The sequence below is a fragment of the Parasteatoda tepidariorum genome, chromosome 10 (genome assembly GCF_043381705.1).
Source record: "Parasteatoda tepidariorum isolate YZ-2023 chromosome 10, CAS_Ptep_4.0, whole genome shotgun sequence".
NCBI lineage: Eukaryota > Metazoa > Arthropoda > Arachnida > Araneae > Theridiidae > Parasteatoda > Parasteatoda tepidariorum.
Genome location: NC_092213.1, coordinates 17,973,071 through 17,997,017, shown reverse-complemented (window position 1 = coordinate 17,997,017; position 23,947 = coordinate 17,973,071). Strand labels below are relative to the sequence as shown.

Sequence of the window (23,947 nt, the reverse complement as noted above, 5' to 3'; positions counted from 1 at the left end):
TCAGTGGAAAGAAAAACAGTTCTAATTTACTAGTAGCATTCGTTCGTCGAAATCTATCAAAAATAAAATTCTAGAAAGGGGAGTAATGTGGCGTAACTACCACTATAAATATTTATTACCAATGCACTGTATATAAAACATTTATAACTCCCTGGTTAGAGGGAATAAGCCTCTTAACCCGTTGACGTAGATGAGACACCAGTGACCATTATATATATATATATTTTTTCTACTTCTCTACTTATAAGCAAAAAAATATTTTGGTATTTCTTTTAATTATGAAAAACAGTCTAATAGTTATTTAAAAAATTTGCTAGATTATCGGAATTACATTTGTACTTAAATATAAAATCAAAAAAAAAAAAAAGTTCTATGAAATAATTTTTTTTTATTCATATTCAAAAATTATCAATAATTGATTTTGTAAAAATTAACGAAATTTTAATAATGAATAATTGTTTCTTTTAGATCTAATTTAAAAAAAAAAGTTTTAAAAAAAAGTATCGTTTGGAAGTGAGTCATGTTTGGGAGACCTTTAAATAATAATAATAAAATACCGGTGTTTCATGCTGTATTTCATAACTATAATTTATTAAAATAATTGATTTTGTAAATTAACGATATTTTAATAATGAATAATTGTTTCTTTTAGATCTAAATAAGGGCAAATTTAAAAAAAAAATATCGTTTGGAAGTGAGTCATGTTTGGAAGACCTTTAAATAATAATAAATAAAAAATACTGGTGTTTCATGCTGCATTTCATAACCCTAATTTATTAAAATAATTGATTTTGTAAATTAACGAAATTTTAATAATGAATAATTGTTTCTTTTAGATCTAAATAAGGGCAAATTTTAAAAAAATATATATCGTTTGGAAGTGAGTCATGTTTGGAAGACTTTTAAATAATAATATAAAAAAATACCGGTGTTTCATGCTGCATTTCTTAACCATAATTTATTAAAATGCAAAATATAATATTTTTCGTTTATTTTGATCTAAATTAATACAAAATAATGAAAAAAGTAAGAAAAATATGTTTATTTAAAATTCTACGTCAAGAGGTTAAGAGATCCTTACTCTAATAATTTTTTTTTTGCTTGTGTTTTAAAGCTTTGTTTCGTGTGATTCATTATTAATTTTTTTCTTTTCTTTTTCATCGGAGTAAAACGGTAGCGCTCTGGGGAGACGTGTCGCCACAGAAAGTGACAGTATTATTTGACCTTCTTGACTGAAGTGGAAGGGGGGTGAGGGTTCCCTCTAGGGAAAAAGATGATGAGCTGCTCGAATTCCCTCTTGGAGTGCTTTCTGAGGCAGAAAGATGAGGAAAGGGGGGAGGGAAGGCAAGAAGGAAAATAAAAGTGAAAAATAATGAGACCAAAGGAAGTGTCTTTTTTTTTTTTTTAACTTCATTTATGAATTTTTGTGGTCTACTCGAGAATGTTATCTGAAGGGTATGAGCAACCAAAAGTATATAACTTGATGAATCAAAATCGCCTTTTAATTTTATTTATTTATATTGTTCATGTACAGCATTCACCTCAGATTCTCGATTCTCAAAGAGGGCCTAATCCTGGCTCTCATACAACTGACCTTCATGCATCTGTATTGAGAAAAAATAATAAAAAAAATTATTAAATAAATAATGAAAATAGAAGTCGCGATTGTATTTGTTCTAATCTCAATGTAAGAAATTGATAAATCCAAATCATCTCACATATATTTTTATTTACAATATTTCCAAAAGGCTGAGATATCTAACTCGATTCTCTAAGAAGGTTGAACCATGTTCCTAGTACAGGTTACAATTTAGATATTTAATAATTATCCAGGTAAGTCAGGAGTGATTATCCAGTAATGTGTTTCTAATTAGATTATAAAGAAAAACTAAAATGATTTTATATTTCGTAATTATCCTAACTGACAGCAATGGACGATTTTGTAGTCCCCGATTTTGAACAACGTGTTTCTTATTAGATTATAAAGAAAAACTGAAACATTTTACAACTAAAATTTTATATTTGCACTAATTAACAGTAATGTTAACTAGAGTGTTTCCATCTAGATCGAAGTCACCAAATTTGGACTATGTGTTCCGTATTACATAGTAAAGAAAAACATTAACTTCTGCTTAATTTAGGACAATTTATTAAACATTTTATTTAGATATTTGATAATTATCTCAGTAATTAGCCAAATTCACAGTTATGCTAAATATTATTTTTGCATTAATTAAAGTTATGTGTTGGCACAGCATAGCCGATTCCGGCTTTTGTGCCATTTGGCAGCGAAGAGGTAAGCTCGTGCTCGGTTATCTGAAAACGTGAAGAGATAAGATTTTGTAAACAGACCAATTGAAATCCCTCTAAATTGCAAGCCCTCTGATTTGCACTAATACCAAGGATTTGGAACAGTATTGCCGAAGGCATAAGCAACTAATGAGGAGTCGCGATGATGTGAGTTAATGTAGGCCGAACAACTAATCGCCGCAGTCGGCTAATTCTTAAATAAAAAAGAATTCATGTATGTGCTTGTAGTCGTCAGCACGTAAGAACCTTTTAAACTGATTGGCAGTTTTAATGTAATTCTTTATTTTCTTGTTAATTATTCTCCACATTTTGTAACAGTAATGAAATAATTGACTAGCATATACAATTATTTAAAATATTACTTTATTTAAGCAACTTTACATGCAGATTCATAAGCATAAATAAAAATATAAGTATATGTATATCATAATATTGTGAAAAAATATTATTTCGTATAAAATTCGTAATTTTTACTAACTAATATATTCCAAAATAGTATAGTTTGATATTCATGTATATCATAGTATTGTGAATATGTATATGTATATCATAATATTGTGAAAAAAAATATTATTTAGTATAAAATTCATAATTTTTACTAACTAATATGTTCCAAAATTGTATAGTTTGATATTCATGTATATCATAATATTGTGAATATGTATATCATAATATTGTGAAAAAAAATATTATTTCGTATAAAATTCATAATTTTTACTAACTAATATATTCCAAAATAGTATAGTTTGATATTCATATGTTGGATGCTCCAAAAATGACTGATGTGCAAAATTTATTAAAGAAAACCGGAATTCAGTAAGAAACTACGATCGTAGTTTCTTACTGAATTCCGGTTTTTGTTTCTTGTATATATAATATACAAAAATTATATTCTTGTATATTATATATACAAGAAACTACGATCGTAGTTTCTTACTGTACTACGTAGTTTCTTAGTCGTACGGTCGGAAACAACAATCGTAGGAAACTTAGAAGCTTACTTAATAGCAATCAAAATTCACTTACTCAATAGAAAATTCAAAATTAGCAATCAAATTTGTCAACAGATGGCGTATTCGCCTAGTAAAAAATCAATCTTTTCGGCTGCATGGTAAGCTAGTTCAATTGACTGATTTGCATGAATGTCTACTAAATATGCCATCATACTGCAAACTATTGCTTTTGCAATTAGTCGTTATTTTTAGAGCTTTGTTTATATAGATTATCAGTTAAGGTATCCGACTACCTTAAAAACGAGGATTTTCACAAAAAATCACTTTTTTATTTTATTGCTTTATAATAATGCCCAATTTTTCTAGTTTTCAAAACTGTTTTGTTTTTGAATGCACGTCAAGCAGAACTTTAGTTATAGCTATTTTAGTAACAGATGACAGCTGTCCAACTTACCGGAAATTACAAAAATGAAGCCGGTAGTAGGTAATAGTTTCGGTTCCATTTCTATTTGTGTGTTTATTTTTCTTAGATATTTAATTTTTAAAAGCTCTTAAACTCACGGCTAATAATCTGAATTATATTTTAATTAGATTTTACGTTTCGTGGTTACTGTTTGTGGGTAACATGAAAAGTTAGCATATTTTCTTATAGTTTGTTTACATTTGAAGCGTACTTTCTATGTCTTGATTTGTTTTGAAGAAATTTATTGATTTCTTTCAAAAAAATTTGTTATTTATTTTGATGAATTTATTGAAATGGGTAAAGGACGTACTTCTCGATCTAAGAAACGTAAATATTGCGGTAATCAACATGCCAACGAAAGCGATGATTTGAGTAAAGTTGATTATACCATTTCTTCAAAATTGTGTAAAGCAGATGAATCTATTACTTCAAGCTCTTCAAAATTATCGATTTCTATGGATGTCAATAAAGAACTGATCCTTTTGGATAAAAACAATCTGTGTGGCAATCGAATAATTGATATTGAGATCCTGATGATGATATTAGCTTCATTATGTTGTCCGGTTTGCTATGATAACAAATGGCATTTAGAAGAAAATTCTAGATTTGGGCTATTATAAATATTATAAAAAATATTTTTTACTTCTAATTATTAATAAAAACTATATTTAGACATATATATTAAAGTGTGAAAATACAGTAAGATGGTTGTTTAATAAAAAATTGTTCCTGTGTTAAATGCTTTATAAGTAGTAGACTTATGATGTTATTCACTAAATACTTTAAAATATCGCTAAATAATACGTTAAAATATCGCTACGTTAAATAAAACTAAGAAAATGTGTGAATGAATGTGCCCCCTATAAAATATAATAGCTTCCAACTGACAAACATTCATAGTTTTTAGGAAATATGTAATTATAAACTTTAATTGTGTTTTTCTCAAAATGAAACTTTTGCTGTTTTTTGTCTACGGAAAACAAGATAACTCAACTAATTATAATAAATTTGTCTTCAAACTTTCAGAGATTGTTTCTTGTATTGGTGGTTATATAACAGACCTCCAGAATTCAGATAACTGTATTTTTTGTTTTATGAGATATTTTACAGTAGATAATGTGAAGAAAATGTGAAAAAAAATGAAAAAATATGCTTAACACTCCATAAATTTTTTTAATTTCATGATATCATTTAAGTTGAGGTTCATAACACTTCAGAGGGTTATACGAAACGGCTCAAAAAGTTTGATAGCTGTATGTACAATAGTTTTTTGTGTAGTGTGTTTTCCGTTAATGAGTTATTTTCATTAAAATTATCTAAAAAATACTCTTTAAACAAAAAATTTCCTGTATATTTAAATTTTCTCTATTAAATATGTTGATTTAAATTAATATACAATATAAATTGCAATAATGTTGGGGAAAATATTTATTTTTCAAAAATTTTGTCCCGAAGGTAGTCGGATACCTTAACAAGGCAATCTGATCACTAAATTCGATTAAAATTTAAAGTGTAATGAGTAAAATCTGGTTACCTAAGCTGACAGCAGCAAATCAAACATTTCTTTTTCCACCAGTTTTTTTAAAAATGATATTTCAAATTGTAGGACAAACTCGTAAATAATGGAATAAATTATAAATAGAACTAAAGTTCTTTTATTTTAGAGACTATTTAATACTCTTATAAATAATACATTTCTTATTCTTATATACAAAAAAGAAACTTTATATAAATATTATTTTACATCTAAGCAGGCAGTACCTGTAAAAATAGTGTTAGAAAATAATTTATTTAGAAATTTCAGAGCATTAAAAACTTCTTCATTAAGACTATGTGTGTTTTTTTTTATATTAAAAACAAATTTTTAAAAAATACAATTGTAAATAATTGATTTTGTTAAGAATTTGCACGTTAAAATTTTATAAAAGAGAAAAAAAAAGGTTTCTAAACAGAAAAACAAAACAATTTAGGAAAATTTAGAGATGATCCAAGTCTTTATAAAATAATATTTTCGAATTTAAGATTAAATTAAAAAGAAACACTTGCATACAAACGTAAAATACATTTCTGAGAGAATTACTAAACTGAGGAAAAGAAAACTATACATAAATAACATTTTGTATGTTTCTAAATATATAAATAGTATAAAAAATTCAAGTATTAATTGTAAATTTTTTACAAAAATAATTTCGTCGGACATGTATTGATTATTCATCCATTGTATATTCAAACGTCCAGCGCTGTGAGACATGGATAAGTACGTATACTGTAACATAAATGGCTTTAACATTTAACTTGGGTCCCAATTTCTAAGGAGCTGGAAAAGAAATAAATACTAAGTTTAGAAAACATTTTAAGACATTAAAATTTTTTGTCAAAAATATTGAATTTATTCTTTTGAAGAAAGAAGAAATATTTAACAAGATATCCCAAAATTCACGCAAGATAATAATTTTATGCCATTTATGCATTAAAATATTGGATTAGCTGACAATGAGTCAACTGTCAAGACAAACGTCCGCTACAAGAAAGAACAACGTGTTTTTATTGGTGAATAATGTTTAGTCAAGTAATTTCTAGTTTAAATGATCAGATTTGGTCACCGTCACCATACGCTCAAACTTCGTGTGACTTTTTTCTTTAAATTTAATCTACAAAATTTATGCCTACCAATTCTTTTTTTTTTTCTTCTTTTTTAAAAAAAAAAGAAATTACCGTATGAAGATCACCCTCTTATTCATTTAACCTCAGACAGGTTTATCTAACATGTCAGTGGGCAGGACGCCGCCTGTTTGCATACTTACGAAGTTTTCATATTAATCGGTTAATAAAAGATATTTTTTCCGAATGAATGTTATATTCTTAGAAAGAATTTTATTTATAAGCTAACAGATGGCAGCACTAACTTGGTGTCATTTTATATAATTAATAATAGACAACTCATTATGAGCAAAGCCCCTTAACCTGTTTTGTTTTCATTGTAAATATTGGCTCAACTTTTGTTGATCTTTGAAGCCAGGAAATAGGTTCTACAGATTCTGTTACATAACGAGCTCTGCTTGTTTGTGCATGTACAAGGAAAGGAACCAGCATGCTTCAAATGCGGTACTTGTTTTGATATGGGACAAAGGTGAGTAAAAACTTTCTATAAAGCTGTGAGCTCGGTTAACAGTTAACTTGCTACGTTGCAAAATTAAAAGATCACACGTTGTCCATTACTTTCTTAGAAATGTCTACAGAATGCTTTCCGCCGAAAAAATGCCTTTCTCCTGAAGTTCTTGAATATACTTATTGTTTTGCTCTCTAGTATTGTTATCTTTTAAATTTAAATTATTAAAAAATATTATTTTGATTTTTAATATACTAACAATATTTACGTTTTTTTTCGCTCTATTTTTTGGTTAGTGCAAATTTAGTTGTCATAATATGACGTAACAGCAGGGTTAAAATTGTGAGAAATTCTTACTCCACACCGAGAATTGACGACATTGTCTACTGTACCGCTGTGTGCAAAAAATCCCCAAATATGCTTATTTTTTTCCACGACTAGGTTGGCCTAATCTTTTATTTATTTAAATATTAGGCCTTTATACAACGTCTTAAACTATTTAAAGGAATCATTTAATTATTTAAAGAATTTAGAAGTTTTTAGTTTAAAGTATGGATTCTCAAATAGCTTTCTGGTATTTTAATACAAAAGATTTAATTAGATTATATTTCTACTTAGCTTTTCGAATTATTTTCAACAAATAAATCTCTCCAATTATTTTTGTTACGAACTGAGATAGCAATATTCAAATTTATTTTTCGAAATTACTATTAAACTTAAAAAAGATAAGACTATCTCATAAAGCTTACAAGAAACTACGAAAACACACTTAAACATTTCATGACTGCAGAAACGATGAGGAAGCTGTGAAAAGGTAGGTGGGGGAGGGGTTCATCCCCATGCTCCGTGACGCGTGTCTTGCGGGGGGTGGATATGGGAGGGAACAAGAAGGGATTGTTGATGGGGATGCGCAAGAGGGGATGAGAAGGACTGAAGCAGGTGCCGAGAACGGTCCTCTGTTTCCTGTGTGATTGCCGCAAAATCTTATGATCTTGCACCGTGAAACTAAGGGATGACGACGGGGATTGTGATGTAAGTCCTTTTGACAGGTGCTACATTCATCTTGGCCGCTCACCTTGAAAAAAAGGGGGTCCAGCTTGACGACAAAATTCCTCAACTGATTGCTTATTCCGTGAATGTTTCTTTTTGTCTCTAAAAAAATGCTTCTAATTTTTTTCTTCTTTACTTTGACACACATTTATCCAACCATATCGTTGCAAACTTGAGATGAGCTCGGGCTCGCTTTTTGAGGTCCGAGCCCGAGATTACGTAGAGTTCGAGATATACCAAAAGAGCAAAGAAAAACCAAATCGGATGAAAACTAAATTTCGGGGTCTCGTCTCTTAGCCTTTAAACAAGAGAATTAGTAAATTAAAATCTTTTCTAACGCTAACTTGTAAAAGAAAACGCGGAAACTAAAATTGAACCAAATTAAAATCCAACAAAAATTAAAATAGAAAATCAAAGGCTGACGCAAAATAAAAGTCAATTTGATAATATCGCTGTTAAATTTTTATGCCATTTAAATTTTAAATTTTTTTTAGCATTCAATAACTGAACCAAACGTTTATTTAAAAGTAGTAAAAAAGTTCATGAAAATTTTACGATGAATTTGAGCGTAACCGAGCTCGAAATCATATTTTCAGTAAACGAGACCCAGTCCTCGTCTGGCTCGGGGTGAGCCCGTCTCATCTCTATTGCAAACATAGAGACCACAATAATTTATATTGCAGAAATAATTTGCTGCACAAAGAGGGAAAATGTCGTCTATTCAACTATCGAAATTTCTCCGTTTGGTAACAAAATTTAAATTTGATAATTTTCAAATCATCATTAAAAGATTATTTTTAGAGCAAATTTTGTATTTTTGTAATAAAATTTTTTCTACGTCCATTGCAGTAGTTGTAGTGAATAGAAAAAAAAATGGTGAATTCGTACCAAATTAAAAATCCTAACAAAAATTCCAAAATATTCTTAATTGCAGGAAAGATTATGAGCAAAAACGAAAACAGTTCAGTGGTCTGAAAATCTCCGTTATGTCACTAAATTAAATTTTGATGATTTTTGCTAATTTTTAATTTTTATGCTAATTTTTAATTTGCTAATTTTTATGAAGGTTTTAATTTTTTCGTATATTTTAAATTTATTGAACAAAAATTTTACTGGAATCTGGAAAAATCTAGAAATATAAAATTTCCTAAATACATATAAAATATTAATTTCTAATTTTTTGTGATTAACTAAAAACAAAATGTTTACTGGCTTATATTTTTATCAATATGTACTAAGTGAGAAACTTTTTGCAACTAAAATGGTGGAGTAGCGCACAAACATGTTAAATTTAAAAAAAAAAAAAAAAAATTGAGAATTTGAATAAAAATGAGAAAATTCGTAGAAAGTGTATGGGAGTACAGAGATATTTTTTTTTAATATGAGTATCAGTAACTTTCGAATCCAAAATAGATAAAGTATTTATAAAAATGTTAATACCTTTACAGTGTTAATTAGACGTAGACTCACTGTGTTGACCAGGCTCCTTCCATTCTCCAAACAGAGAATGCGTAACTCAGCCTTTCGTGGGCCAAATAACTTCCTTTAGACAGACTTTGTTGCTGTTGAGAACTATCTTCCTCTTCGCCATAATGCAGAACCTGCAAAAAAATTATACAATAATTGACAAAATAAAAATTTAAATTTTTTGCAACAATCTGAGAATATGCAGGCTGATGTAAAAGGTTATAATCATGATATATATTTTAAAAAATGTTCTAGAATAATGTGTTTGTTCTTTTTTTCAATGCCCACCCGATTGACATTCGTCATTCAGGTATCAGTAGGGCAAATTTGTAGGTCATTCTTTCTGGGGTGCCATATTAGATGGGCCAGCGTTGCTCTCACTGATAGTACAGAGAATGAAAGAGCATCCCTGTCTAGTCTGGGATTCGAAGCCAGGACTTTCTGACAATAACGTAAACTATGGAATATAATAATTCAACTTATGTGGTAAAATTTGTCAAGAATACTTTACTTTCATTTTAATTTTTTTTTAATGTTCAAATAATATTTGGAAACAATGTAGAAATATATTTTCGTAGTTAAATGCGTACCCTATCCAGTCTACATTTATATTTGTAATGCAGCAGCTATTATAGATTTTTAAAAATAAATGTACTACCACTTTTTATTCTTTGGTAATATGTTGCCCATATTGTCTTGCAAGCTCGATCCAAAAGGATTATACCTCTTAAAATTAAACCTCAATACTTGGAACTATATTTCATAAATATAGGTCAAATTTATTTTTCTGTGCTTTCATTAGTTTTATATATTTTCTTAAATTAATTTTTGATCTCCCTCTCCGTTCTGCTCTTTAATAAGCCAATATTTTTTTTTTTTGGAAAGACAAAAATAGTAACCTTTTGTTCTTATAAGACATCATTGTAATTTTAAATCTATGAAAGTTTAATGTGTTCATAGTAACATTTGCAGCTTTTTAACTTAACTATTTACTATAGAACACATTTTAAAATAGCTCTACCAAACCTTTTCCTAAATTAGATATTAATGAATATCAAAATTGGAGGTAATTTTTGTTCTTTTATGCATTTGTACTTATCCAACTAAGTTTCATTAAACTAAAATTAGAAAACATAAATGTTATAAAATAATTCGATGGTATACCTGGTAGAGAAAATCTATGTAACGAGTGGCCAGCCTCAGCGTCTGGATTTTGCTCAATTTGTCAGATGGTAAAGTGGGTATGATGCGTCGCAAGGCGGAGAAAGCGTCGTTCAAACTCTGCGTCCGCTGCCGTTCTCTGACATTGGCCAGCACTCTCTGCGTTTGTAGTTCTTCCACGCTGTGGCAGACGCGTCGATTTCGGTGCCTCTGAACTTTGGAGTTAATTCTGTTAAAAGATATGTCCAAATTATTAAAAACAAACTGAAATATAGATTATATAAATAAATAAAAATGGAGAAATATAATTTTCACGGGGTTGCTAGTGCTCCGCGAAAATAACAGTGGGGAATATTTTCTCTTCTGATGCTTGATATTATTGAACAGATCTTAGATATTTATGTGTCACTTATTTCAAATCTGCAATCAATTTCTCAGTGCAAATCTTCAGTTTTAATGCAATTTAACTCTTTCAGAAATAGCAATTTTCGATTGTTAATTTTGATCAAACTGGACATTAGCAAGTTCGACCTAAGACAGTAAACTAGAGCGATATATTTAGTTCTTTGTTGCTTAATGAGTTCGTTCGTTCGTTGTAGTGGAACTGGACGCCTGAGACCATTACGGCCCTTTTCCCATTTATCCTGAGATTAGACTAAGAAACATACATGACAAAAATAAATGTTACTTAATGAGTAGTGGCTGCTACATATTTAATAACAATACGTTTTATATTTCTATTGGTTTGTAACATTTGCTGATTTGGAATTGCTAGACTGGGCTTCACTGCACCTGAAAGGGTTTATAATATGTCCCTAACAATTATGTTATAAAATTCACTTGAGTGAATTCTATGTGTCCTCACTGCTCTGCTACGTAGGGAGTGATTGGAAGAAGGCAATAATACATTTCAGTTTATGATGCGATTGATTTGATTATGATTTGATTGATTATGTTTGGTGTCCTTTCTGGAACTCTAAATTTCGATAGAAAATTATAGTCAGCAGCAGGATAATAGCAAAAGCTACCTTAAAAAATACATTCTAAGTGAAGTAACATATTTGAGTTGAAGATAGGAAGTTGAGTTGAGGATAAAGAGTTGATGATGATGAAGAAGTCATGATACAAGATGATCGTGGAGAAGAAACTTCAAACTAATTCGATGCAAAATTTGCAAGTTTTCTGAGAATTAAAAATACAAAATTTTGTGGTTCCACCACTTTTGGAGAGGTTGAGTAGATGATGATGTCGAAATGAAGATACAAGATGATCGTGAAGAAGGAGCATTAATCTAATTCGATGCAACTTTTGCAGAGTTCAGAGAATTCAAAAGACAAATTTGTGGTTCCAACAGTTTTGGAAAGACAGACACCGACAGGGGAAGAACCTTTAACAGGAACCCTCTTTTTCCTAAGCGATCAGGGGGGCCATTACAGACCAGATTTCAAAATTGGAAAGATTGGTCTCAAGAATAGTGGTTGCTATAAGCTTAAAAGCAATTAGTTTTACATTTCTTGTGGTTCGTAACATTTGTTGAATTGGTGTTGGCACACTGGCTGCACTACACCTAAGAGGGTTAAGGTTATGTGTTTTTTGTCTTAAATGTTATTTTCTAAAAAAGAGACAAATGTATATGCATGTATGCTAATCTATGCGTTCTTTATAAACTCCAGACAAAAAATAAACTAAACTAAAAATATCAGTTAGAAATAATATATTGCACTGCGAACAAAACTAATTTAAGATTTGAAATCCCTACACCAGAATCATCGCTGCAGTAGTCTTTTTGAAACATCTTGCCTCAGATATTCCAAATGAAAAATTTCGTTGAAGTCAGTGACATCACACTTGGATGCCTTTACAAAAAAGTTAGAATTCAATTTGGCAATCGGATCAATTTTGAAGTCTTGATGGATTTTTTCGTTACGGACAAACCATTGGCAGGGATGCCAACTACTCCGCTTTCTGTAGAAGTTTTAATAAATTGGTAACTAATTGAATAGTAAAACACGTAGAATAAGGATAAATACGCCTACTTTTTAAAAGAGTAACCACGAGTAATGTATAATTAAGTTGCATTTCATATGATATATAGAATTTTCGATATGTAGTGGTGTAAAAATTATTTAAAATGAAACTAAACCAAAAATTACTTGAATTTTGATACCACTAGAAAATACTTTTTATAAAGCGGCGCGAGTTGGCACTTTTTCATTGAGCTCCGGTGAGTTGGATGCTGGATATTGGGGTTATCTCGGCGTTTGGCGCGAAGCGCCACTAACCGATTCATCGATTCTGTTTTGTTGTATTCTGGGAGGTCCTATATATCTTTGAAGTTGTAGTATGTTGTAACAACAAGTCAAGTCCTTAAGGAGTAAATCTTTAGTTTTGAAGGGAAAATCATCTTTGAATTGGGGAGATCCCCTTGAGTAGAGTTGTATGATAAAGTTAATAGTATTTTGATAGTATGCAGTCTGAGCATAAAAAGGCGGTAATTGGGCTGAAATTCGAATTATCACTGATTATATCAATATCGAACAATTTATTGAAATCCGATGTGGTGCATGTCTTTGCGTCGCTGTAAAATTTTGTGGTCAATTTAGCTATAAAGCAATTGATATCATCAATGTTTAAGTCTTTTCTGAGCAATCTATTGCTAATCGCCCTTGGGGCGCCAGTCATTGTGCGTAAAAATTTACCTTCAGTTGTAGATAGCTTCTTTTTTAGGTTGTTGCTTATGGTAGTGAGGGCTGGGCAAGCATACGTAAGAATTGGTCGAATCGCTTGTATATAGATAGTTCTTTTATTTGCTAGATCAAGCTTTGAATTCCTATGCAGGAGGACTTTGAGCGCAAAAAACGCTCCTCTGGCTCTTTTGATTATGTCGTTTATGTGAGTACAGCTCAAATTATATGAGATCGTGACGCCGAGGTATTTAACGTGTTTCACTGGTTTGATCTCAGTATTGAAGAGATAGATATGGGGAGTATTTTGTTGTTTTTTCTTACTATTTATGATTAATAATTGACTTTTGTCGGGGTGTAGTTTTGTGCGCCATTTGCTGCACCATGTTTCAACTACTTGTAGTTTATCTAGCTCCGGTGAGTTACGTAATTCAATTTTATGTAAGGCTTTTTTTAAAAAATATAGTGGTAGTGAAAATGCAAAAAAATAAAAAGCTTGCCCTACGATTATTTTATCAATGCAAGTGGGGTAAGAAGGACACCATTTCTAACTTGCATAGATAAAAAGGATACCATTTCTAAAAGCTTCAATCGTGATCTTTTAAACTGTGCCAACAGTTTTGCCAAGTATAATTTTTCAAAATATTTGCTGTTCAAAGAAGAATTGCTTACCTAGAGTGAGTGTAGAAGTACTTCCATATTTTTGTCCAACCCCTGTATGTTAGTATTGCGAACGGGCTTGTTTATTGGAGAGGAAAAAAAAGTTGAGGGCTCGAATTCATGATAAAATGTTCATGAACTTCTTACAACTTTTAAACAAACGTTTGGTTCCGTTATTAAATATAAAAAAGTGTAAAATTTATAAGGTATAAAAATCTCAACGATTTGCTTTTCTTGTTCAGTGCTTTTGCTTTATGAGGCGAGTACTAATTGTCAGATGACTTTTATTTGCTTAATATTTTGATTTCCTTTTTTAACTTTTGTTTTTGTCATCCTGGAGTACCAGTTGTTCTATGTACTTTGCGCTCTGGTGGGGTCGGATTAAAATGTTTCATGCTTTGGGCTGGCGCGGACCTCCAAAAGCGAGCCCGATCCTATCTCTACTGTTTACCCAAATAAGTAATGGAAAATGAAAAAGCATTGATTGATATTAATGGCAACAATTGATTTTTAAACGTTTCAAATTTCAAGATCCTGTTCTTTCAATTGGAAACCTGAGGTCCTTTGCAGGGTAAATTGCATGAAAGTAATTATGCTAAAATTAAAGTGTACTTTTCAAAAACTTTGTTTGGTAACTATTATAATAATCAATTAATTATTATTTTTTTATTATTCGTGTAATTTATTTGAATAGTAAAGATTATGAAATAATGATTGTTATTCATTGGCTTATATTATTTGTCTACAGGCTTACTAGCTTCCTGACAAATCGTAGAAAATTTTTGTTAGAAACTTCTGTTCTGAAAATTTTAAATTAACAAGGTATTATGGTGGGTTTTAGAATATCTTTTTTATAAACGCAATAGAAAATAATTTAGTTTTTCTAGATGGCTTGTAAGCCTTCTTATGGTTCACAATCCCGATATTACAGCCCCTATAATTCAAATAATATGCACGAAATTTAAAAAAAAAAAAAAAAATTTCCAGTTTTTTCGTAGGACGCAATCTAATCCAGTAAAATCATACTAAACTCACATTTTTACCCACGTAATAAAATGTTTTAAATTTAAAATATAAATGGCAGGGTTCGTGCATTCCGTACAAAAAAAAAACTGGCAAACTGTTTTTTGTTTTGAGAAGTTTTTAATTTTTTTTGTTTCAGCTACCACTTAAAAACTAAAGTTTGAAATACGATAGTTTCTGCATGGAAAGGTTATTACTTTGAGTAATGAAAATATCGTGGTACTTACTTACTAACACAATAGAATACAATTAAGAAATATATATTAGTTTTAAATTTCTTTTGTCAACGTACGAACCCTGCGTAGTTTTAAAATCGGTATTTTGAATGAGAAAGTTATAGGCACGAGAAACAATCTACTCTCTAACCCTTTGACGCAAAATATTTATAAAACATATTTTTTCATACTTTTTTCAATATTTTGTGTAAATTTAGGTCAAAATAAGTGAAAAATATTATAATTATCATTTTAATAATTTAGGTTATGTAATACAGCATGAAACACCGGTTCTTTTCTGAGCTTAAGGTAAAATCCTCTAAACGCTGCTCACTTCTAACCAATAGTTTTTCAAATTTGCACTTATTTAGATTTAAATGAAACATTTTATTTATCTTTGAAATTTCTTTAGTTTACCAAATCAATTATTGACAAACTTTTGAATATTGAACGTTCTTTTCAAAAAAAGAAAAACTTCATGTAATCTAGTCTAAATATATGTATTTAGATCGGGTTACCACTATCACTTTATATAAGGGTTAATTCTCATGCATAAGCAATTTAAGCATTCAACTTCTACATCAAACGCTTATTCAAATAACGAAATTGAAAAATAACTGTTGTAAGTTTGTGATAGACCAAAATTTTTAAATAATGATACAAACGTATTTGTATTTTAAGTGGTAGATTAAAAAAATTTATTTTCTTGCTTTTTTAATTATTTATATTCAGATGAAGTTACTTAAAAATAAGAAACTGGTAGGAATACTATATCATTTTTTATTTATATCTAAAGGTCTGAATAAATCGCGTTAGGTGACAGAATTTTTTGTATTTCTCTTCTGGAGTAGCTGTAAAAAAGGATTCCATAAAATCGATACTAAAATACTATAGAAAAATTTAAGAACTGCGTTTTTCAAGTAGATCAAAAAAATGAGAAAATAACTCTGCATCTGTCAGGTAAAAAATGTAGGGCGCACAAGGCTGCCAACTTTCTGTAAAAATTTATTTTAATGGTAGCTAAGTTAACGTTTTAATGTATTAATTTTTATTCCTTTAAACTTCTTTTCCACACCATTACAGATAAATGATTTAAAACTTCACGAAGCTTTTAAAATGATGGTGAAATTGCAAAAAATTTTGAAAGCTTTATATTGTAAATGTCTACTACTCTATAAAGTATTTTCACAAAAGCGTAGTAATTGACAGGCCTAGGCACATCACTTTTGAAAGTCGTAATAAGCAAATGTATTGTTATAATCGAAGACTAATACGAAAAAGATGCTTACGTTTTCAATTTTCGGTCTAACAAAAACAGAATTAATTTCTTCTTTTTAGTCCATTTTAAAAATACAGTTTTTGAACTTGTTTTGTTTTGTTTTATTCAGTTAGTCTAATAGTTTGTTTTTGCAAAATTCTCCAGACTTTCAATGGGGCAATAAAATAACAGGCAATTTTGTTTACACCATTTAAGAAGTCATTCAACTTGTATTGCTATCTTTGTGTACAGCTGTCAGACAATCATTAAATTTTGTATTATCATCAGACACAGAAATGCAGATATAAGTTGATCACTTTAAGTGGTCTAATTTTCTATTGGAGATAATTTCTATTTGGCGATATGACTATAAATTCTGCTTGCGGCGTCCATGAAACGATCGGAATTTGTCTAGAACAGCGATCTGAACCCTTAAGCTGATGGGAGAGAAGTCATAATTTTGAATTGACGATAAATTCCATTTGGCGAAAATATGATGATAAATTCATTTTTTAACTGTCCAAGAAAGCATTGAAGCTTGCTCAGACACGGCATAGAATTCCAGTTAAATCACTTACTAGTCGAAAAGTAATCGAAATTTCTATTGATAATAATTTCTACTTAGCGATAAAATGACGATAAATTCCGCTTGCAACCTCCCAGGTAACTTTTGGAACTTGCGCTGTCTACAAACACAAAGGCACAGTTACAATTTGAGCACTTTACAGTACAATGAATTCCATTGACAATGAATTCCATTTGATGATATTATGTCGATTGGCTCATTATTTAGCTACCAGAAAACCATTGAAAATTTGTAACTCCCGTTGCTAGTCGAAAAGGGATTTCACCAGTAAAAGTAGATCAGTTGTACTAGTCAAAAAATTATTGATGTTTCTGTTGATGACAATTTTTGTACGGCGATAGTATGACTATAAATTATGAGCACCAGAATCTGCTTCTAATCACCAGAAAACTCATGACAATTACAATTGACGTAGTTACAATTTGAGTCTCATTGTAAAAAAAAAAAAAAAATAGTCTGAATTTAAACTAACGAAAAGTTCTAATTGGTTATAAAGCCATCTCTTCTTTTCATTACATTTTAACACCTCTTTGTATTTTCTTGAAAACCATTTGATTCGTATTTTCTTTAACGATTTTAAAATTCTTCAATCTCCGGTAACTAAACCTTTGCGTTACATCTCAACTCCTTTTAAGTATTTTTGGAAACTGTTTGATATTTTTTTAAAATGTCTTTGAATTTTATAAATACGTATTTCTTAAATGTATTCAAATTATTTTTAAATTTATATTAATTATTTCAAATATTTCTTCCTTGGAATTAAGCCTCTACGTTTGATCGCACCCTTTTTAAGGCATTTTCTTCTAAGCAGTCTCAAATATATTAAGTCTAAAATATAGTTAAATATTTTAAAACATTTCTTTTTCGAAACTAAGCTGCATGTTAGATCACAACTCTTTTAAATCATTTTCTTCTATATAATTTGACATTCTCTTAAGCGTATATAAATTATTTTAATTGTGTAGAAATTAAGCTAGGTTGCAACTCTTTTAATGCATTTTCTTTAAAACAGTTGGATATTTTCTCAAATATATTCAAATCTATATGCATATAATTAAATAAAGAATTTGTGTCTGTGTGTGGTCCTGCATTACGGATAGTAGAAATACCATAGACACTAAAAATACAACTTTCAACACGAAGAGTTGTATGAGTGCAATTGCAAGCAAATTACTAAGCTCGCCATTCGTTTTTTTTCTTCTTTTTTTTAAAAAAAAAAAAAACTAGATTTTGAATTCGGACAAGTTTTAAAAGTAGAATTTTCTCATTCGTTTTGTTTTAAATTAAACTATACATGATTCAGTTTTGTCAAGTGCTTTGAAGATATCATTGACGTTGGCTAGCTTACAACTTTCAATGTAAGTCGTTCTGTAGTACTTTATTCTTTTTCATTCATAGCGCCAGATATTCTGAATCATCAACATGATTGTGGGAGCATAGACAGACTACCACAATTCTACATCAAATTAGTATTTCTAAAGTAGTCTTTAATCACGCGTTTTTATAGCTCATTTTCTAGCATTCGTGCTAATACGGCAGTTTTCATTTCATCATCCGTTGTTAATTGTCGGATCGATTATTGGCATTATTTGTAATATAAATTAGCTATCATGTTTTAAAAACAAAGTTTCGCTTTTGCATGTATGTGTTATGATATTGTTTCTTGTGAAAAAAACTATTTTTTTAAACCTGTAAATATTTTGTTCTACAGAACATTTTCCTAACTATGTTTATATTATCTCGGATGTTTTAACTTAATCACATTAGTCACATTCCAAAACTTCTTACTCATTAAAACTACTTTATTTATACTAATTAAAAAGCGAGTAAAATCAAAATACAAAATCAAATATACAATATCAAAATTCCTGTAACTGTATGGTTTTTTTTGGGTGGGAGAAAAAAACTAACTCTCCATAAAGCTTCTTTTCTGTGAACTACTTTTTTTTTTTTAGTTATTGTGCATATTTTTTATTAAACTTTTTCTTAAGTAGTTTAAAAAATAAATTGTTTTATTTATTTATTTTTTACCATTTTTTTTTAAAGTAAACCTCACATGGCAAATATGCTTTTCTCTCAACAGTTGTTTTCATCTATAAACAGCGTGCAGGAATTCATTAAATGTTGTTTTTAAAGTAACGTGTGAAATTTTGTAGTTAATTTCAATACATTTTCTCGGAAACAAGGAATAAAGGAAAGGACAAAAGGGACAAGTATATAAGGACTCGTCCTAGATCCTAGAGAGTCCGAGTATTTCGAATCAAAATTTTAAAATATTGATTTTTTAATTTTTATTTTTTAAAAATTTTTCTTAAATTGTACCGTCAGGTAACAAGACTTTAATTGTTAACACAAATTGTTAATGCAAAAGTCTTCGAGATATAACTATTTTTTAATTAGCAATCTATTCCTTATTCCGTATAATCCAATTCAGCAGAGGTGGTTTTATTTTAAATAATATAAAAATCAAGTAATGTAAAAATAATTGATAAATGTAGTATAAGCTAAAAAAAAAAGGGGGGGGGCTCGACTCTGGAAAATGGACCCTGTTCTAATATGCTGTTTGATATAATGAATGAAAATGACTAAGTTGAGCGAGTTTATATAAGATATGGGGAATAACAACATTAAAAAAATACGGCAGACTTATTATTAATTTAAGTTCAATTTTATTTAGTTTGTTTGTATAACTTACTACTTATTTTATATTTCAATGTTTTTAAATTAGAAATACTGCCTTACAATTATTTAGGATTCTATTAAATTGAAGTTCATGATATGCTTACTTCATGACAAAAAATAATGAAAATAAATGACTTTAAATATATAGAGCCGTGATGGCTTCTGCGGTTAAGACACAGGGTTGGGTTATCACTGTGAAAAACTGGGGCTCGATCCTAAGCTGCAGCTTGAAGCTTACCCAGAATTAGATAGATGGGTGTAAAGGTGGTTGGTGCGCAATGTTGACCACATTGCTATCATCATGACGTTGATTACAAAATGGTTAAACCTTAATCTCCATGACCCCCTTGGACCACATTCGTCTGTTTTAGGAGTAAATGAATAAATAATAATTCAAACAGGGCAAATTTTCCTTCTCAAGAAACTGTGATTCGCTCTTGGTTAGAATTCAAATATTTAATATTAGGCTGAAAATCCAGCTTCATACTGAATATAAAGGCACACCAGGCATGTTGCATATTTTTCGTTAGTTTTAAATTTTATTTTTTTTAAAAAATAGATTCTTTTTATAGATTATTTTTATTTTTTAAAAAATAGATTATTTTTATTTTTTATGTGTTATGCTATATTGATATAAAAATATTGATTAATACTATATTTTAATAATTCAACCTGTAATAATAGGGAAAAATAACCTTACAACTATTTATTAAGAAGATAATAAACAAATTGACGAAACATGATTAATGCTTAATAAAAGCTCTTAATGCAATAACATGCGACAGATTTTTAAAATTGAGTAAGTTTGCTTCACTTTGAATGTGCTATTTATCATGAAGCTTACACATTTTGTTAGTTTCAAATTTGTAAAAAAATAAATAGTGTAGGAGTTTCCATGTATTCTAATCATTCAACCTAAGAATTAAATTGATGAAATATGATTGATACTGAATAAAAGAGCTTAGTGGAATAACGTGTGAAATATTTCTGAAATTGAATAAATCAGATTCACATTGAATTTTCATGCATAAAAAGAAGTTTACACAGTTTCTTAGTTTTAAATTTTTAAAAAAATAAATAATGCTAGAGTTTTTCTATTGTTTGATAATTCAACTTTTAACAATAGGCGGGAACCTTACAATTTACATTTCAAGAAAAGAAAAAACAGGTTGACAAAAAACGATTGAAATAAAAAAGCTTATAAAAGAGCTTAGTGGAAGAACATGAGACAAATGATTCAAATTGAGCACACATCAGGAAATGGCTTGCACTTTTTGTTAGTAATAAAATGTTTTTAATAAACTATGTTTTTCTATGCTTTAACAATTAAAACTTTGATAATGTATAGAAATCAACTTTACATTATTAAAAAGATCCAAAAAAAAAAATTGAAGAGAAAAAATTTTTGGAGCTTAGTGAAAAAACGTGTGAAATTTTAGTGAATATGATGAAATCACCTAAATATTAAATGTGTGGTCATATAAAAAAGTTTACACACGTTTTTTATTTTTTATATTTTTGAAAAAAAATGTGAAAGGTTTACTACAATTTAACTTTTAATAATTGAGGAAAAAACACCTTAAGTTTAAAATAAATATAAAAAACTAATTAATGAAAAAATATTACTATCACAGCACTTAGTGGAAAAATATGTGATATTTTAATGAAATTGAGAAAATCATCTTTACTTTGAGGATGTATTCATATTGGGAAGCTGTTTACAAAACAAGTTTCTTTTCGTTATTTATTTTATTTTATTCATTTGTTTATTATTATTTTTGAAGACACCCGTTTTGATTGAAATAATAACTTAAATGCTGCTTGCAACCAACCGTTCAAATGCCTCTGAACCAGGAGAAAATAACATTTTCAAAATGTCAGGTATCATATTTTTCCATTAAGTAATTAAAATAATGTGATGATTTAAAGATACATAAGATATATACTTACTTTGATCGAGAAGACCTCTTCTTTTTCTGACTAATGCTTTGATTCCCCATATTAAAAGTTAAAAGATTATGATTATCATAATCGAATGGCAAATAGCACAGAGGACTTACAAAAGGCAAAGTTCCAATTTGTGCATCAGTCAATAAATCTGGATCAGTTTTTGGAATAATATTATCACAAATATCATCAGAAGATGTTGTGTCAGTCATGAATTGACTGAGGCTGTTTTCATTGTCAGATTGTGGAGCTAAATCTTTCATTTTTAAATTCTAATTCGGTCCAGAAGGAATAGTCCTCACATATGGAATAACTAAATAACGTGGCTTTAATGATAATCTTTCTCACTCTATTTTCAGATTACCATTATTTAAATAATCAAAAATAGCAATTAGTGCAATTGAAAAATGCATTTATTTACAGTTACAGATCTCAACTTCTTAATTTGTATGCGTTTCAATCACAAATACAGATCTCAACTTCTTAATTTGTATGCGTTTCAATCACAAATAAATGATTTATTGCAATCGTTTGAATGAATTCGACTCTTTAATAGCGGCTTCAAGAAATAAGTTGTCTTGTTTTCAAATATTCGAATACTTTAAAACTTTATAATGAAATATAAAATAAATCAACAAATCTTAACATTAATTTTCAGATTTAGTAAAAAAATATTGTCTAATGCTAAAATTCTAAACACAAATAGACAGTAGAATGGCCGTTTCGATGTTAACATTTAAAAATAATCGTTTGCGGTAAATTTTTTGCGATTTCGCTCAAAAATCGTTTGCTTGTTTTAATGAAATGAAGTAAAAATCGTCTGTTTCGCCAAGCATCTGCGAGTTTTCATTGCATAAAATTTCAAAGACGTAAAGTCAATATGATTCTATTAATGATGTAAATGCTTAGAATATGTATGGAAATTGAACATTCAACTGAAGAAAATATTTTAGGACAGAATGAAATTCCAGAAAGATATCTACATTTCAGATATCAAGTTCATAATGGAAGAATGTGAATGGAAAAAACACAGCACGAATCTTGGCGATCAAAAGATGTTTGACATATCTGAAGCATTCTCATCAGAGGAATTACGGTGGAGATTTTGGAAGATGTAAGGAGCAAATCTCCAGTCCAATGAATGGGCCTCCTTGTGAGGGAGTGTTGTCTCAAGTAACCAATGCGGGCACAAGAGATTCCCAGAGTACACCTGCTCCAAACGATCTCATTTTAGAAGCATCCTCAAGTTCGTTTTTTCTTCTTTACATATATTTTTTTTAAATTTAATTTTTTTAATATAATACGAAAAGGGAGACAATTTTAAGTTTGTATTATTTTAAGTCATTTTTCTCAAAAAGAAAAAAAAAAACTTTTAAAATACCTAAACGTTGAAAATTTTTGTTTTTCATATGATTAGTTTAAAATGTATTTATGATGAAGAAGTATACATTTTTTATTTCATTAAGAGGACCCTATACCGTGGGTTAAATTATTCATGGCAAATTCTGTTTCACCTCCATTGGTATTAAAAACCCTAAAGTTTAGAGATAAGTGAGTTCAAGTAAACCTTGCGTAAACCATGAAGTTTTAAATGCTGAAAAAATGTTTTCGAAATATCAATATGCAAACGAATTATTGCACTATTGATTCACCACTGCGTAATCCTGAGTTATCCATAATTAGTTTGCATTGTGGTATTTTGAAAAAATTTTCATCGTTTGAAACTTTATGATTTACACTAGGTTTAACTGAACAAACATTTCGCCTAACTTTAAATTATTTATGTAGATGAAAGAGAATTTGCCTTGAATGGTTTCTCCCGTGGCATAGCGTCCTCATAAGAAGGAATTATACCTGATGAGAAAAAACAAATCAAATCTCACAGCAAATTTTGTTTCACTCTCATTGGTTATATAAAATTTAAATTATACAAAAAGTGAGTTTAGATAACCCAACGGTAGAGTATGTAGCTTTAAATGCTGAAATTTTTTTCTCTCCAAAATATCAACTTGTTTAAAAACCAGAATTATTTCCTCACAGCCTAATCCAGAGTTATCCTGCCATAATTTATTTTATTTAATATTTTGAAAAAAAAATTAAATCATTTGGGGGGGGGGGGAACTTCATGTTTTATTCTTTGTTGGTCTGGATGAACTTACTTTTCCTATACTTCAAATTTTAAATTACTAATATAACTGAAAGACAACTTATAATTATTGTTATCACTTAAGTCTCTGAATTATTTTTTTTACTGGAATATTTTCTTATAAATTGAGAAAACAAGTAATTGCAAGACTTAAAATTCCTCTTTAATCTAAAAAGCTAACAGCTACACACCTTTTTCATTATCTTGTTTTTTTTCTTTTTTTCATAAATGAT

The 23,947-nt window shown here is 29.2% G+C and overlaps 2 protein-coding genes across 2 annotated transcripts in view; one reads left to right on the top strand and one right to left on the bottom strand.

The window, feature by feature from the left end:
* Window positions 1-2,651: 2,651 nt before the first annotated feature.
* LOC107439984 (twist-related protein) lies at window positions 2,652-22,771 on the bottom strand. The gene is made up of 4 exons (XM_043043528.2): window positions 21,572-22,771; window positions 10,517-10,742; window positions 9,326-9,486; window positions 2,652-6,043 (listed from the first exon to the last, which is right to left on the bottom strand). Exons 1-3 carry the CDS (start codon window positions 21,829-21,831, stop codon window positions 9,352-9,354), a joined length of 621 nt encoding a protein of 206 aa, XP_042899462.1. The 5' UTR covers window positions 21,832-22,771; the 3' UTR covers window positions 2,652-6,043; window positions 9,326-9,351.
* The window catches only part of LOC107438508 (zinc finger protein 271), a 36,811-nt gene continuing 35,557 nt past the window's right edge, over window positions 22,694-23,947 (top strand). The window contains exon 1 of the mRNA XM_071186098.1: window positions 22,694-22,814. The gene's annotated coding sequence lies outside the window, so the exon portion shown is untranslated. The remainder of the gene's footprint in view (window positions 22,815-23,947) is intronic.

Coding starts and splice junctions, on each gene's coding strand:
- LOC107439984 (XM_043043528.2), bottom strand. CDS start 21,831: ATGAAAGATTTAGCTCCACAATCTGACAATGAAAACAGCCTCAGTCAA. Junction 10,743..21,571: donor AAGAGGTCTTCTCGATCAAA/GTAAGTATATAT, acceptor ATCTTTTAACAG/AATTAACTCCAAAGTTCAGA. Junction 9,487..10,516: donor ACATAGATTTTCTCTACCAG/GTATACCATCGA, acceptor ATTTTTTTGCAG/GTTCTGCATTATGGCGAAGA.